The sequence below is a fragment of the Miniopterus natalensis genome, chromosome 1 (assembly GCF_054644295.1).
Source record: "Miniopterus natalensis isolate mMinNat1 chromosome 1, mMinNat1.hap1, whole genome shotgun sequence".
Classification (NCBI taxonomy): Eukaryota; Metazoa; Chordata; class Mammalia; order Chiroptera; family Miniopteridae; genus Miniopterus; species Miniopterus natalensis.
In genome coordinates, this window is record NC_142081.1 from 38,651,128 (window position 1) to 38,667,934 (window position 16,807).

General features: G+C 51.3%; 1 protein-coding gene across 1 annotated transcript in view; it reads right to left on the bottom strand.

Moving 5' to 3' along the window:
- Window positions 1–8,816, bottom strand: part of CORO2B (coronin 2B) — a 116,157-nt gene extending 107,341 nt beyond the window's left edge. The window contains exon 1 of the mRNA XM_087820659.1: window positions 8,745–8,816. Coding sequence (XP_087676785.1) covers window positions 8,745–8,759 — 15 coding nt within the window. The 5' untranslated portion in view covers window positions 8,760–8,816. The remainder of the gene's footprint in view (window positions 1–8,744) is intronic.
- Between the last annotated feature and the right edge of the window lie 7,991 nt (window positions 8,817–16,807).

The window sequence follows — 16,807 nt, forward strand, 5'->3', positions numbered from 1 at the left end:
GAACAGGAAGAGAGGAAAGCAAGTTTTCATCTGCACCAAACGCCTGAAAGAATAAAAACACACAGAGGCTGTTTAGAAGAGATTAACTCATCTCCTCCACCAACAGAGTATGAATCAATTCTGGTCTGGACTACAGCAGGGGAGAAGCGGGTTAGCTGTTGGCGTAACTGCCTAACCCTGAAGGCCCAGAAACACTGGTGGTGGGAGGGGCAGAGGGGCCGCTAATTCGACATTACAATAAACCTCCCCTTCCATGACATCTACAAAGCACTTTACTTACATATTTCCGTGTTACTTACATATTACAGCACTCTGGTGAGGCTGAGTACTAACTCCATTTTCACAGATGAGAAAACATAGGCTCAGAGACATTGACAGGCTAGCCCAAGGTCACACAGTAAGGAACAGAGTCAACGGCCTCCTCCAGATCCCCAGCTCCGGACACATGTTTCAGGCTCATTCCAGCCCGACAGTGGCCAGACAGAGGCCTGGGAGGTAGGCTCAGCCCCTCACCAGCTTCGTGAACCTTAGTAACCGTTACCTCTCTTCCCTCCCTGGGTCTCTTTTTCTGCAAGTATAGAAAGGGGACCAATGATAGCACAGATCGCAGAGGTTGTCATGAAGATTAAGTGAGTAAATATATATGAAACACTTTTTATATGCCTGCCATAAACTAAGCACTCTAGAAAGGTTGGCTACTTCTGTTGTTATTGTTTATTTCACTGCTGGTTCCTTAAAAGCAGGGACCTAATACCTGGTAAAAGGCTGGGAACTGTCTACTAATAAATTGTTATTTATTAAACAAATCTAAATTAAGATTAGGAGTCATTCTCATGTTCCTAGAAAGTGTGGAATGCCAGGGAGGCAGAAAGCTGGACTCCATGACCTCAGCTGGCTCTGGAGTGAAACACTGAGCATGGGGGCATCTTCTTAGGGATTAGTGTGAACGCCCACCCAGCATGAGCCTCCCCACACCCCCCCTCTCCAGGCAGCCAGAGCCTCCAAGGGTGTCACCATCTGTCTCACACAGGGGCCAGTAAGTTTAAGCCTGTGGCACGAACTCCATGTAAAATGTCCACCTTCCCTGAGCTAAGGCAGAGCATAAACCAAAATGCAGCCACCTAATGGACTTTTAACATTAAAAGTTTTATATATATATACACATATATATATGTGTGTGTGTGTATATATATATATGTATATATATATGCCTATAGTTTTACTTTAAAGACCAAGGCCCAATCCAGATCATCAGAAAGATTTAAAAAATAAAAATGGTCATAATTGGGTCCAGTAAAAATATAATGTGGAAATTTTCCTGACAGAGCAAAATTTCCTTTTGGAAAAATAAATGACCCCTCCCCGGAGCTGCCTGTGAGCCAGGAGGGCTCCTGCCCTCCCTTACACAGCCCAGGGAGGCCCTGCAAGGGATGGCAGAGGACTGGACAACTGAACGTGGCACTTGTGCACCCCTCCTGCCCAGGTCAGTTTAAGTGGCCCAGCTACAAGCCATCCTCCCTGTGATCATCAAACCACAGGGAGGAGGAAGTAAGAGTGCCAGAGGCAGGAGGCTGGGACTGGACCAGCCTCTATTCTGCCTTGCTGGGTGACTTTTTGCTGCTTACTTGGCCTCTCTGTGCTTGTTTTCTCCTGAGTAAAGTGAAGATAGCAACAGTAACCTACACCATGAAGTCATTCTGAGGATTAAATGAGCTCATACATGTATCACACCCTCACCACTGCTGCAGGAAGCAGTCCTGGGGTGTTGTCTTTGACTCCAGACATTTGCCTGTGCTGTTCCCTCCTCCTGTTATCCTTCCCTCAGCTCCCTCCTTTCACCTACTACCTCCTACTCAACCTTCATGATTCAGCTTAAAGTCACTTCCTGACCCCCTGACTAGGTCAGGCCCCCTTCTATTATTCCCCAAGTTCCCTGTACGTCTCATTTCATAACCTCCAGGACACCCATTGTCGGCATTGTTTTAATTTTCTGTCTTCTGGATGTTAATAGCTAACACTAACTGCTTCATGTGCATCAGCTCATTTAATCTTTATAATAATTCTTTTCAGTAATACATTAATCCCAATTAGTGGATGGGGACACAGATGTTCAGAGAGGTTAGGCAACTTGCCCAAGAACACACAGCAAGCAAATGATGCCGTGCTGTCTAATTCTAAAGCTGGTATTCTTTAGAGTTGGCACCCCCTGGGAATCAAGGGCCATATCAAGAGGACACTTCTGTAAGGGCTGCTGGCCCCTCATGGAAATGGGGCAGGTGGTCCTGCCTCAGTTACACTTTGTTCTGCCCCTGGGCTGGCCACCTTGCCTAAGCAGCCCTATCTGATGTCAGCCACCATGTATAGGATGCCTTCCTCACCTGGCACCCTTCTTCAAATTATTTACCCGGTTCCTAGCTCCAGCAAAGGCTACAGGGAAATCTAAGCAGGACATATACACGGTGTCACCTTCAAGGCAAGCAGCATTTGTCAAGCACACCTCAGTGCCAGGACCACAGACACAGATAGGAGCCCTCCGCCTGGGGGGAGAGTAGCGGGGTAAAGTGGAACACCAGCACAAGAGGCCTGGAAGTTAGAGGAATGTGTGCTCTGGGGTCAGGCAGCCCAGGCACAGATCGCCCCTCCTCCACCCACTAAACCTGCCACCTAGAGCAACTCACCTACTCTAGATGAGCTTCAATTTACTCCCCTGGGAAATGGGATCATCCGATGACAGAATGAACCTCATGGTTGTACAGGGTAAGTGCGATCATGCATGTCCAATGCCTGCTTAATAACTTATTCTCGAGATGATGGTGATTAATCTTCCCAGGATGTAGACCATTATGTGATCGGATTGAGAAGGTTTTGGCTTAAAGTCAGAAGATCTGGGTGTGCATCCCAGCTCTGACCCACATTAGCTCTGTGACCAGGGTGTGGCCATCCCTCTACTCAGACTCTGTTTAGTCATCCATAAATAGGGGGAACCCTCCCCCGCCATGGGACCTTCGAAGGGATTCAGTGCAGTAACCCATGTTTGTAGTATGTAAACAGGACAGTTCTGAGCAAGCCGGGGTGCCTCCCATCACTGTGTTAATTAATTGGAAGGAGGGTGCCGCCAGAAACCAATTACAAAGTCTCTCCAGGGGCCTCTGCAGGGGAGCAAAGGGGAGGGGGCAAGGAAGGGTGGATGGCAGCTCCTCCTCTACTTCCCACCCTCCTCCCCCACTTGTGCTCCTTCACAGCTGGTCCCACACTCCAGGCCCACAAAGGGGAGGGCTCATTCTAAACAGCTTCTTTTCCTACGGAAGCCACTGGATTTGCATCTGTCCTTCCCTGGCAGGGCCTGCTCCAATGCCAGCTGCTCTGAGGCTGCAGGCTGCTGGGGCTGGGCCTGAGCATGAGCCTGCAAGGGTCCGCAGGCAGAGAAAAGAAGGGGAACAGGACAAACTGATCAGGAGAAGAGGAAAGGAGAGGGTGCTGCACACAGAGGGAATGTGCACATTCTCTCATCTCGTGGACACCAGACAAATTCTGTGGCCAGCGTATCCAAATCAGAATCTGGGCTGCCCGGTGCCAGGAGCCGGCGGCGGCTGAGGCCATGTCTGCTCCAGACTAGCCAACCCCGGAAAGAAATGGAAAAACTCACTCCATCGCTGAGCTGCCAGGGCCTGATGCTGCCAGGCCATTGGTCCAGCCAGCGTCCATACTCCCAAACTGGCCGAGCTCAAGTCTATGCTGACTCCACAGGGTCAGCCAACTGTGTGGTGATTCTGGGGCCCTGGGGAGCCTCACGATCCTTCCCACATGCCTCTAAGTGCTGCCATAGGTGCCAAGGTGGCAATTCCCCCAGGCAAGAGAACACAGGTCTGTAGGCAACCTCAGATAACTCACCAGAGCTCTTCTGGAGAGTGAGTTTCATTGCCTAGAAGGAGAGACAGCAGGGAAGGAACGAGCCTGCATTTATTGAGCACTTAGTGTATGCAGGCAAGACAGACCTCTCCCAGTTTGTATCCCCTGGACCTCAAGACACCTAACTCAGGAGTTTGGCAAATCTCTTTCCATATCCATCTCCTCAAAAGTTCTGGATAGCAGGGGCAATGGCTTATGCATTCTGCCACCCTAATGCCTAACACAGGGCCTGGCCCAGATTAGGAGCTTCGAGGGTACTGGCTAAACAAATAACTGAATGTTAGCCTCACACCTTTGGTATGAGAATGCTAGGTATCTGGAAGAACTGACAGGAAGGAGGAGGTAAAATGAGTGCATGAAGCAGAGAGGCAGAACCCCACTCCACCTCCAAGTATTTGGGAGCTGGGTGTGTGCCTTTTAATTGAGGCTCTGTGACATGCTGGTTCTCACATCTCCTCTCAGTAAGGGCCAGACAGGAAAGAGGTGCTGGGAAGGGGGATGCCTGGAGGGGATGGGGCACAGGCATCTCCTTCATAGGCTAGATTCTGGGTCAAGGATTTGGAGATAAAGGGGCCCTGCAATCCCTCCCTTCCCATCCTGACCCTGGGTATAGCCAGCGCTCCCATGTACCTTGATCCCCAACATTTGTCTCCAATGGAAGAGGCTGCCCAGCAGAGGGAAAGCCAGACACCAGCAGTCCAGGTTGGGCCCGTACAGTGGGGTAACTGGAGTGGAGCCCAAACACCTGCCCCTGGTTGGGCTGTCTGAAATCCCCCTCACAGGGCAGCCAGGTGTAAGGAGCACTGACTGGTCAGCAGTCAGGAGGACCCAGGTTCAGACCCTTCAGCTTCAAACTTGCTGCATGACTTCAGGCAGGTCTCGATTCTGCACCCTGGGCCTTAGCTCCTTCCTCTGTCTAGGGAGTGGGCTGGATGATTTGACTGCTCAAACGTTCTGTTCTATGAGCCACTCTATAGGGGCCCTAGAGACACATGATCTTTGTCAAACAATTAACTGTTATTAGTTACCTGGGAGAGCAACACCGTCCTCAGTCCTATCACATTGAGCAGGGGCCAGGGGCTCCCAGCAGTGAGCTGAGCTCTGCCAGGACAGGGGCAGGAGAAAGAAGGCTGACCTACAGAAAGAGGGACCAGGGTGTGGCTGACATGCCGCTCGTGGACCTGAAATGGACTGCTTAGAAGGAGTGTTGGCATCCAGTGTCTCCTCTTTGCCCACATTCCTTCTGCTTAGTCCTTCTGAAGTGCAGCAGGCATTCCTGCTGTTCAGGGTGCTTTACTCCTGGACAACAGACCCACTAAACTAGCCTCATGAGCTTGGAAAGCACTGAGCTGATGGGCATCTAACCTACCAAGGCACACCTGGGAACAAGGCAGCCCAGTCACTACAAGTCGCCACCTTTCTTACCTAGAAGTCCCATCTCTGTTCACATCACAGACAAAAGCCAGGAAATCACACCAAAGGACCTCTGAGCAGCAAAAAAGGAGGTCGAAACATCCTACGTTACATCTTGCAGGCTTTTCTTATAGCCCATTGGCTTGTACTCTGCACACAGTGCTATTTTTGTTGTTTTTCCAGTTGATGGCAGTTTAGAAGCGGACATTTAGAACTGGAGCAGCACTGTTAGCCTGGCATATGACTGATATGGAATACAGATAGAAAAATTATAAAAAGCAGGCCCAAGAACACAAAGAATAAAATCACCTGGAATAAAAGCATATGGTTACTAGGAAAGCGGCCTTCACTCCCTCCCCCGACTTGCCCTATGGAAGGACCCTAGACTAAACCTGGGAGGAGGCAAAGCCTTAATCTTCTGAGGATGATGAAGGTCTAGGACACTGCTTCTGGTCCTTCCCTCTGCTCTCTTTTATTTTCTTCCTTTTTTCTCATCCTCATTACATAAAGAAACTAAGGTAGCTTATTAAAATACACACAATAAAACAGAGTTTAAAATGCCATACCCAGGAACAATGCCATCAGGCTACACGCTCACAATCTGCATGGCTCTGTATCTCCAGTGCTGATTAGGGCAGGAGTCCCTCCAGGAATGCCCCCCCCCCAGCTTTATCTGCAGCTTCACCAGCTGCACCCCATAATGAAGGAGAATAGGTATATATGTGAGAGGCAGAGTGGTAAATGGAAAAGAGAGGCCGAGGCCGCCTCCTCTCAGGAAGTGCTACTGACCATCTAGCAGCTGCCCCTCTGATCTGCCCTCCTCCACTTCAAGACTCTCTGGACTAACAAGATGACCTCTTGCAATCCACACCTAACCCTGCCCTAGAACTCTGCCCTCAGGGGCCCTGACACAAAGGCTCAGTCCAAGGTGCAGGGAGCTAGGGTCCCCCAAAAGGGAAGACCTGGTGCCTGGAGGAGGAACAGAAAGGGCTGTGATCTAACCCTCTAAGCCACTGCCTCCCCTGCCTCCCACCCCCAGTTTGTAAGCAGTGATCCCACCTCCCAAATGTCCTTTGGGTTCTTCTTCATATCTGTCGTATAACCAGGCCACCTCCCAGAGAACAAAGAGCCCTCCCCTTCTCCATGAGAGCTGACTTCCTTGCTGAAGCTGAAGATGTTCCAAGGCCCAGCAGAAGGGAGCCTAGACATCATCAAAACCAATTCCTGCATTTCACAGATAGGAAAACAGAGGCCTAGAGATGACTGGCCCAAGGACATATGCCTTCTTAGTGGCTGATTTAGGACTATAGTCCAGGCCTTCAGACTCCCAAAGCACTGTGGTTTCTTCTAGAACTTGTGGAGACACCTCTTCCAGTAGGCTTCCAGGTAGCAGGGCTGCACCCAGGCCTCTCTCCTGCATCCCACCTGCTCCCAGCCCTCCCCACAGGAACACTGTAAAGGACTGGCAAGGGGAGAGAAGATAGGGTTAAGGTGGGGATTTTATTTAATCCTCCAAGCAGGCTTAAACTGATGCCACGTTGGTAGAGCAGGAGGAGAGAGACACAGAGGGGCTTTGGGGGGGGGGGGGCATTAGTGAATAATCACTGGATATCAAGAGGGCAGGCCTGCCAGTGGCTTTAATAAACAAGTACCCACTTTCATGGACTCCTCAGGGGCGGTCCCCCAAGTAGTGACCTTCCACCATGGAAATAACCCAATCTCCAGGGTGCTCAACAGTGCACAGCAATGGAAAGATCACAGGCTATAGATTATGACAGACCTCAGGGCAAACCCCAGCTCTGCTACTGACTTGCTGTGTGACCTTAGGCAAATCTTATATCACTCTGAGCATCAGTTTCTTCCTCTGTTAAAGGGTGCTAAATACATCTTCCTTGTAAGCCTTCTGGGTAGGTAGGCAGCCTGGGCTCATATACATAAAGAGACACAGGGGAGGCACTGAGTCCATTATTACAAATCTCACATCCTTTATCTCTCATCCAGGCCATTCCATTCTTCTTCTTCCCTTTGACATTAATAACCTTAATAATAATCATCCTTCCTAGCTGAATGGCATTTGTAGCATTTCAAAACACTAAGCATCCTACCCTCTGTGGGTCCAGGCAGCCCTGCCAGTAGTAGCCATAGCTAAGGTGGTCCCTCAGCCCCCAAGTTCATCTTCCCACAATGTTTCCAAGTCCCAATTTTGGAATTGAGCCCAAAGAACCTGAACAAATATGTCGTCTTGTAGCAGATCTCCTGGGGGCATGGGTAGCCTCTGACTTATTAGAAGAAGACAGAACCACCCCTCCAGTTGCTTCCATGGCTGACCCTCCATCTGGTCCATTGCTCTTACCACAAGCAAACTGCCCTTCCCATTTTGGCCTCCAACTCTCCAGTTCTGACAGCCAGCTGGACAGCTAGTGGAATATGGCCTTGGGTGCATGGATCGGCAAACCCAAGGCCAAGGCCAGGCTGTGAGCTCCTGACAGTGACAGAGCTCTATCAAAAATGTGGGTTCACATCCTTGATCTTATTTGTTCTTCAACTGCCCAGCAGGACCCCCAGGACACATATTATCATCCCCACATTCTACAAAAGGAAACAGGCCCAAAGCAGAAGGGCCCAGCCAAGATCACCCAGGGTTTGGGGTAGAGCTGGGGAGTGAACTCACGTCCCTCTAGTCTCCTAATCCTGGGCACCTTCCACTACCCCGTCTGCTTTCCTCTTAACTCCTTCCTCCGCACAACAGAGAAACCTCAAAGTCTCTCCAATAAACCTGGGCCCCTATGGCAAGGTCCAAGAACCCTCCTCCAATATTGGGGCTCCCAGAATGCCCGTCTTACCCTCCCCTGTCACATTCCTTCCCCACATCTTCAAGCTGGTCACCTCAGAACCTTTCCTATCCCCAGTAGCAACTCTGGGGAGTGGGGAGCGCCTTCTCCAGTGAGCGGCTTTGGCGTAGGGCCAGCGTCCCTGGGATTGGCGGCCGAGGCCAGCAGGTGTGGTGGGCTCCCCCTCCAGGGGCCTCCTCCGGGCGGCAAGCCCATTCCCACACCACTGCCCAGCAGCGGCCCCTGCCAGCGACTCTCCCCGAGGCGCGCTCCGATGGGGGACACCGAGGAGCTGCCCAACACTGCTCTCCGGGGGTTAAAAATGCAGCATCCTAAACAGGGGTTAAAAATGCAGTCCTGGGGTTGGGCCGGTAAGAAGGGACGTTGTCCAGACCACGGCGGCTGCCAGAGCGGCATCCTCCCTCTTCCCTCCGCGGTCCTGGAGGGCCAGAGCGCCCCGAGCGCCCGGGGGAGCCGAGGGGGCGCGCGCCGCACCTTCCCAGTACCGGCGCCCCCTCCCTCGCCCCCACCCTCGCGCCCCCAGCCGCCGAGGCGGAGGGCTGCGGGCGCCCGCGCGTCCCGGGCGCTTACCTTTGTGACAGTCATGCAGGAACTCCGGGGCGCTGCCGGGGCGCGGGCGCGGCGTGCGGGGGCGACGGCCGGGGTCCGCCTGGGCCCAGGCGGCGGCGGGAAGGGGTCCCGCGCGGGTCGGCGCGCTCGCGGCCCGGGCGGCTCTGGGCGCGCTCCCCGCGCCGCGCGGGAGGCTCCGCCGAGCCGTGGGGCCCGCGCTCCGGGCGGGCAGCGCGCGGGGACCGCTCGTCGGCGCTCGCCTGCCGCTCCTCGCTGATGTCAGCCCCGAATGTGCATTTATAATAGATGAGCCTCTTTCGCCGCAGGAAGGAGAGGCAGGAAGAAAGGGAGAGGGGGAGCGGGCCCGGGCTGGGGGGCGGGGGGAGGAAGAGGGGCCGGGAACTCGCTACAAAGGAGGAGGCGGAGGGAGGAGGAAGCGGCCGCCCGCCCGCCGCCGTGCCCCGCGCCTCGGGGCCGTCGCGATGGCCGCCGGGCACGGCCGCTCCGGGGCCCGGGCCGGGCGCCCAGGCCGGGGGCCTTAACCCCTTCGGGCCCGCGGGCGTCAGGCGGCGGGGCGCCGCGGGCTCGTGGCACCTGCCGGTCGGGGGAGTGGGCGGCGACCGGGTTCTCAGCGCCCCGCGGGCCGGGGGACTCCGGCGAATCGCACTCCGGACGGCGGGGCGCCGCGTGGGCAGAGAGAACCGCCGGCCTCGCCCCCCCAAAGGTCCGCCAAGTCGGCCCGCGGGCCACGAGCGGCGCTCGGCGGGCAGAGAGGGGCGTGGCAGACGCGGGCCTCGGAGCGCTGCCCGCCGCCCTCCCTCACCCCAACCCCACGCACAAGCTCGCGAAACGGAGTTGTGCGAGCGGCCCTTTGAATCTAACTCTCTAAGCGATTAGCTGGCCCCTGGGGAACGTGGCCGGCTTTAGAGAGGAAGAAACTGCGTCCTGGAGTGGAAAGTGGCTGAGACGGGGGCGCGCGGCAGGACTGCCCCCGGGCGCTTCTCCGGGCGCCCGCGCGAGCTCCCCACCGCACCCCTCGGGATAAAAGGCGCATTCCAGAGACGGGGGGGGGCCCTGCCCCGAGTGTGCCCCGCTACCCTAGGTGCAGCGCTGGTGCTGTGCGGTGAGTTCTGCGGGGTGAACTGATCCTGACCTGGGTCACACCACATCCTGGAGCTGCTGCAGGGACTTGAGGGACAATCACCTGAAGGTGACCCCGACCGTCTTTAGCAGAGATGCCCCGCCCCAAGTACCTGAAAAGAACCGGTTTTGGCCATACTGAACCCCTAAGACTGAGCAAGGAAGGGGTTAACCCGGATGGAGTGCGCAGGGCTCTTCCATGCATCACCACCTCCCTGCAAGCCCAGAAGTGCTGGCTTCCTGCTACTGCAAGATTTTACATCGCCTTAAGTTGATCACGACGTTGTCGACGACGCTGTCACGATGAGCGAGCACCTGTGTGTGTGTGTGTGCGCGCGCAAGGTGCCAGGCGAACAGAGAGGAGACCTGATGCTTGCCTTCAAGAAGCACACTTTTTACACTACAGCAGTAATAACTGGCATCTGTAAAGCACTTTGTGGATCATCACACTATTTTTATTTGCATTTCCTCTTGTAATCCTAAATGCAAGTGTGAGGAAGGAATTACCATCCTCATTTTGCTGAAGAGTGAAAAAAGGGGAGAGGGGACCTGCCTAAAATAACACAGTGACTTGAACAGAAGTCCTTTGTGCTTTGGGTCTGTGCATTCCAGGGCCACTCAGACCGGCTGCCTTCTTTGAGCTTCCCACCTGTCTTGGGAGCTAGATGGATGACTATTAGTCTTGGTTTCACACGTGAAGACTTTGAGTCACTTTACAAAATCTCTTGGGAAGCAGATGTTGACACAGGCCTCAGGCATCTCATTTGTGCAGACCCTTCCTAGGTGTGCTCCCATGCTGGACCTCATGCCTTTGACCACATCATTCACCTGCCAAGAATGCCCTCCTCCTACTTCTGCACTAATCCAAACACTCCCCGCCTCTCACCATCCCACCTCCTTGCAGTACTCCTGACAACTCCAGAGCCCCTGGTTCCACCTGTTGCATTTGGATGTGAGTGTCTGGACTTATTTTCATGAGCTTCCTGTTGGTGTAGACTGTGAGCTAAGAAGCATCCTGAGCACAAGGCCATATCTTCTTTTACTGTGTACCCCTGGACACTCAGTAGGTGCTCAGCAAATATTAGCTACCATCCACAACAAATCAATCAAAATAAGCCTTAGACCTGCAGCAGAAGAAATTTACTTTAGACCCACAAAAGCATTTGCTCTCAGCAAGCTGTCCAGCTTCAAATGTGGTCACAGTCCCTGTCTGGACTGTCTTGGGTAGGTCAGCCTCAAGACAGGAGGATGCCCCTAAAGACCTTTCCAGGACCATCCAGCCCTTGGAAGCCATTAAAGGATAACTCAAAGACACTAATCCCCCTTTCTCCATGGCTGTGCCTTGTCCACTTTTACCTCTCATGGATGTTTCAATTCCCAGATTGCCATCCTCTGCTACCCAGCATGCCTCTTGGCACCTTCCCCACCATCCACGGGTGTTGTAGGCTCTGGGAATGAGACAAATACTTAATATCAGCTTGAGGCAAATATAATTAGGAACATCAATCTGCTGCCCACAACCCACGTGGCATGCTCCAAAGGCAGAAAAAAAATGTTTCTGATCCCTCAAACATTGCTGGCTCACCCTCTTGTCACATCTCCCCAGTCAGAATGGAGGTCTGGAAGAGGAAGGGCCCTGTCAAACGCCTGGCCTGCAAAAGATACTCAGAAATGTGTGCTTTTTCTGTGGGGCAGTGTCTATGCCACAACGCTCCCTTCCCCCGCTCTGGGTCCCCAGCAACATGGCCCATCTTAGTTTGGACTCTCCCCAAAGCAGAGCCTGAGAAAGGAGTTGGATGCCGGTGGTTTAATTGGAAGGTGTCCCAGGAAGCAGGAGTGGAAGAGTGGGCTGGGGGTGGGTAGTGAGATTGGGAAAGAGGAAGAGCCAGTATAAAGACTGGCTTTATATTGTGTGTTCTCAAGGTAACTGCTGGAGGAAAGAGAGCCAGTTCCCAAGAGACCGCTGGGCTGTGTCCAGGACTGGCTGCCGGAGTCAGCCAGCAGGCATTTATCCACAGGCTTCTCTTCCTCACTGTTTGAGGGCTGCCCCCTGGGGCTTGGACAGCGCCCTGGGGCAGAAAGTGGAAAGATCTCCCCCGCCCCGCCCCACCCCAGCTAACTTGAGATGAGATGCAGTCAGCTCAAGTCTGAGCTTTCTCAAACCATCGACTGAGCTGCAGGTGAAACCAGAGGGCGGCGGGGAAACGTGTTACAAGTTGTAGAGTAAGAACGTGCAGTAGTAGCTCTGGCCTCCTCCAGACACTTTCATGGCTCCATGGGTTAGACCGGGCTCTCTCCTCAGCCTCCAATGCCTTTACCCCTCTTTCTCTGTGTAGCAAGCTCTTTTTTAAAAAATCCTCACCCTAGGATATATTTTTCGATTGCTTTACAGAAAGAGTGGAAGGGAGAGAGCGAGCGAGAGAAACATCGACATGGGAGACACATTGATTGGTTGCCACCCCCATGTAAGCCTGCAGCCAAGGTACGTGCCCTTGGCTGGAATCAAACCCAGGACCCTTCAGTACGCAGGTCGATGTTCTAACCACTGAGCAAAACCGGCCAGGGCAATGTAGCAAACTCTTATTCATCTTTCAAAGCCCAGCTCGATAGCACCTCTTCTATGTAGCTCTCCTGACACGACCTCTATGGTGGCCTAATTCATCCTGTATTATAATTATCAAAATTAAATATATTTGTCCTGTATTTTTTGATGGGCCATGATTCTGTGTTTCTCTCTCTCTGTTTCTCTGTCTGTCTGTCTCTCCCTCATCACAAGGAGTAGCAGACATATAAGAGATGCTGAATGGCTGCCTAACCAATCAAAAAGGCTGCCACAGGCACCTTTCGCTTCTGTCTTAATAACCCATTGGTTCAAGTCCCAGCACCTCATAGGGAGGCATCGGGCTTCTTGACCTCAGGCTCTACCTTGCCTAGTGTGTTCATTTGCCCAGGCCCTATATTGGGTGTCACTGCACAGAATGAGAAGTGAACCAGGAGGTCACAGTTCAGTTCCCAGTCAGGGCACATGCCAGGGTTGTGGGCTCCATCCCCAGTGGGGGGCGTGCAGGAGGCAGCCAATCAATGATTCTCTCTCATCATTGATGTTTCCGTCTCTCTCTTCCCTCCCTTCCTCTCTCTGAAATCAATAAACACATATATTTTTTTAAAAATCAGGCGTTGCTTTGGGTTGCGGGGAGGGAGGGCTGAGTAGGCAGAGCACAGAGGAATTTTAGGACAGTGAAATTATCGTGTATGATACTGTAATGGTAGACACATGTTATTATACATTTGTCAAAACCCACAGAACGTACAATACCTAGTGAAACCTAATGTAAACTATGGACTTTGGGTCATTATGATGTGTAGGTTCATGGTTTGTAAAAACAGCCCACCCTGGTAGGAATGTTGATAGTGGGGGAGGCTGTGTCTGCTTGGGGGCAAAGGTGTATGGGGACGCTGTATTTCTTGCTAAGTTCTGCTGTGAACCTAAAACTGATCTAAAATATAAAAATCTATTTTAAAAATTGGGGGCAAAACCACCCAGATCTCAGGCTGGGATAAACAGCTAATGCCCATGGAAACTGTTTAAAGGGCATGCTGGTTTTGTGCTCTAAGGGATTGGTGCTATTACGTCTTTAAGTCCCAGCTGTGCCAGAAATCTTCCGTGGGAATTCAGGTGGGTCGTTTTGACCTTCTGAGTCCCAGTGTCCTTAGCTACAGACCAAGACAATAATACTTGTTGTTGATGCCCATCCCCATGACAAACTCTCTGAGAGTTAAGTGGCAAGTAGTGATAATGGTGATGATGGCCACCATTTATGTCCGGGCACTGTGTTAAGCACTCTACACACATTATTTCATTTAATCCTCACAACTGATTTTCAGATGAAGCATGAGGTTGGGGGAAGAGAGGGAAGAGGAGGTGGGGTGGGGGACAGGCAACTTGCTCTGGGCTGGGCAGTGGCATAGTAGGTTCTGGAAGACTCAAGGCTTGTATTCAACCTCTAGCTTTGCCCCCATGCCTCCCAGGCTGGCCCTGGAGGGCACACAGGGGGTGGCCCCATTGCCTGATCACTGGGGACTGGCTTCATAATAACAAACGATGATCACAGGCAACCTTTCTGTAGAACTTACTATGAGCCAGGGCCATTCTTCAGCCTGTGACAACACACCGGGTTCATTTAATTCTTACAGTAACTCCCCAAGGTCGTTACTATTATGTGCATTTTACAGATAAGAAAACAGAAGCACAGAACTCGAAGAACAAAAATGTCAGGCCCAAAAGGGAGTGTGGGGCTTAGCTGCTCCCAGTCTTTTATGGGACATTCTGCCTCCCCAGGTGGCCTCAGGTCCTCCAGCTATTACAAGGCCCCTCCTTCGCACCTGTGTGTGTGTGTGTGTGTGTGTGTGTGTGTGTGTGTGTGTGTGTCTGATGCACACTGCTGTTGCTGCATTGCTTTCTTTTGGGACCCATCAGATCAATAGTCAAGATAGGCCACACCTGGGCCTGCAAGGGCCCTGTCTCCTGCTGAGTTCACCCCAGGAATACCTGGCAATACAGGCTCCTTCCCCAAACCAGAATAACTTTTGTTTCTATGTGCCAGGCAGGGGAGGAAAGTCAGAAGCAAGGAGCCTAATTTGAGTCTTAACCATGGAGGAGGCCTGTGGAGCAGGAATGGGCCACAGTGGGGAGTGGGCAGGGGAGGAAAGCAAAGCGCCTGGGGCCTGCAGGCCAATCTATGTAGTGTCCTGACTTCTTGCATGCTGGAGGGGATGGGAGCGGCCTCCTCTTGGTCCCCACAGGACCCGGTTTTGAGTGGGAGTTCCTCAGAAGACATTTGTGTGGGGATCAGGACTATAAGGCTTTAGAATCAGCTGGCTCTGAGTCCCAGTACCCTGTCTCTGCTGTTCCCTGGCTTTGTGACCTGGTTTGAATTACTTCGCCTCTCCAGGTAGAAGGCCCCAGTGTCCCCCCCTATCAAGTGGGGATAATGATGGCAGCACCTCACAGGGCAAGGTCTACACCTGGCCTGGGTCAGGGACTGGCACAGAGCGGGGCTCAGAACATATTAGCTGTTTCTCGGCTGTCAAATGGGATTTCCATTAGTACCTGCCTTGTTATGAAGGTTAAATCAGTAACATACATGGAAAGTGCTTAGGAAGGACCCTGACACAGAAAGTGCTGACATTTTATTATTAACATCTTCTCTCCTTTCCTTTTCTCTCAGTCCAGGCAGGGTGCCTAGGGCCTGGAGAAGGGGGCTCCCTGACTTCAGGATGGGAAGTGCAGAGCTGGCGTTGTCCTCAGCGGCCTCCCCACAGCGGGGGAGGAAAGATGGGGCTGCAGGAATTCATTAGCACCAATTAACACAGGAGGCTCCCTCAGCTCTCACCCAGGTCTGCCTCCCTGCTGGCTGGGGGCCTGCGACCAAGTGTCAGAAGAAGCAGCCAGGCTTGAGGGGAGGGACTTACTGTGGAGCCATCAGCTAAGGCTGGGGCTCCCCAGCAGAGCCCAAGCAAGTATTATTCCTAGCTGCACAGGAAGGGTCCAGAAAAAAATGAGGCAAACATGAAGCATAGGAGGGCCTCAGGGCCAAGGACAAATGCATCTCCCAGCCAATGGCCCTCCTGGTGCATCTGAAACCCAGAGTGGGGTCATCCCTCACCCTCAACCCGACCCCATACAACAGACACTCTCAGTTATAAACTTGCCATGAAAGAAATCATAAAAATGGCTGGAAAAGAAATGCAGAAAGTAAAAATGTTTATTTCTTTGAACTTCATATACATGTTCATACCAATAAAAAAACTTTTAAATAAAAATATGAAAAAGGAAAATAGTAATGGATTAATACTTTTAAATTACACAAATGTGTTTTTCAGAACAGGGAAAAACTTATATTACTATATTAGTCTGTCACAGTGGCAAATACTTTACAGTTTCTGCAGATCTGTGACTGATGTCCAAATTGACCTCAAATTCATGTTCAATTGACTGTAAAGCCATATTTGTCCATCTATCTTTACTCACAATTCACTCAGGAGCACTTTTTATTAATTTTAACTTTGAAAACTTACTTTCACATGAAGCAACAGATAAGCAGTTAGAAAATGTCTTAAATATAAGGATAGATTCGTTAGAGATTCTAAAATTTTCATTTCACAAAAAATTCTAGAAATTGCAATAATACTTATACCTTTCTTTAGTATTGATTACAGTGGTTTTCAAATGTTTCTTGGTGTCAAAAGTTTCCAGTAAAATGCTTTCACCAGAAATTTTTCTACTCTAATTGGTAAAACCTTCTGAAGTTATTTTTTTCTCCAAAAATCAGAGAACATGGCTGAAAGATAGAGAATATGATCTGACCCATTGCTCCAGGGGTGAGGAATGCCTGGCCTGTGGGGTGGGCTGTAAAATCATTTGGTCTGGCACTACCAAGGCAACCACAGACGGGACTCGAAATTCAATAAATCCAGGAGCTTTTTTCATAGCTAATTTTTAAGTTGATAATTTTGTATAGTCCATGAATGATGTTATAAATATCCAAATGGCCCTTGGCAGGAAAGAGGTTTCCCACCCTAGAAGGATGACAGACTTGAGTAACTAAGTTCTACTTCTTCATTTTTACAGTGATCCTGTGTTCATTGATAATTTTGAATCTACTGAGACACAAAACCATGCCAGAAGAAGGTTTGAAAGATTTCACTATAATTAAATCCTTCTCTAAACAATTCCATATGGAAGCTTAGTTTACATGTGTCAAGATCCACTGTATAATTGGGAGTTTTCCTCATTGACTTACATGTCAAAAACAATGTTTATTAAAGGGTAAATCATAAAATGTGCTAACTTACAATACACTCCCCCCCCCTGCTCAACAATAAATACAGCAATTATTTAGAATTTAGATCATCTAATGTACATCAGGGATATCGGCCTCTAG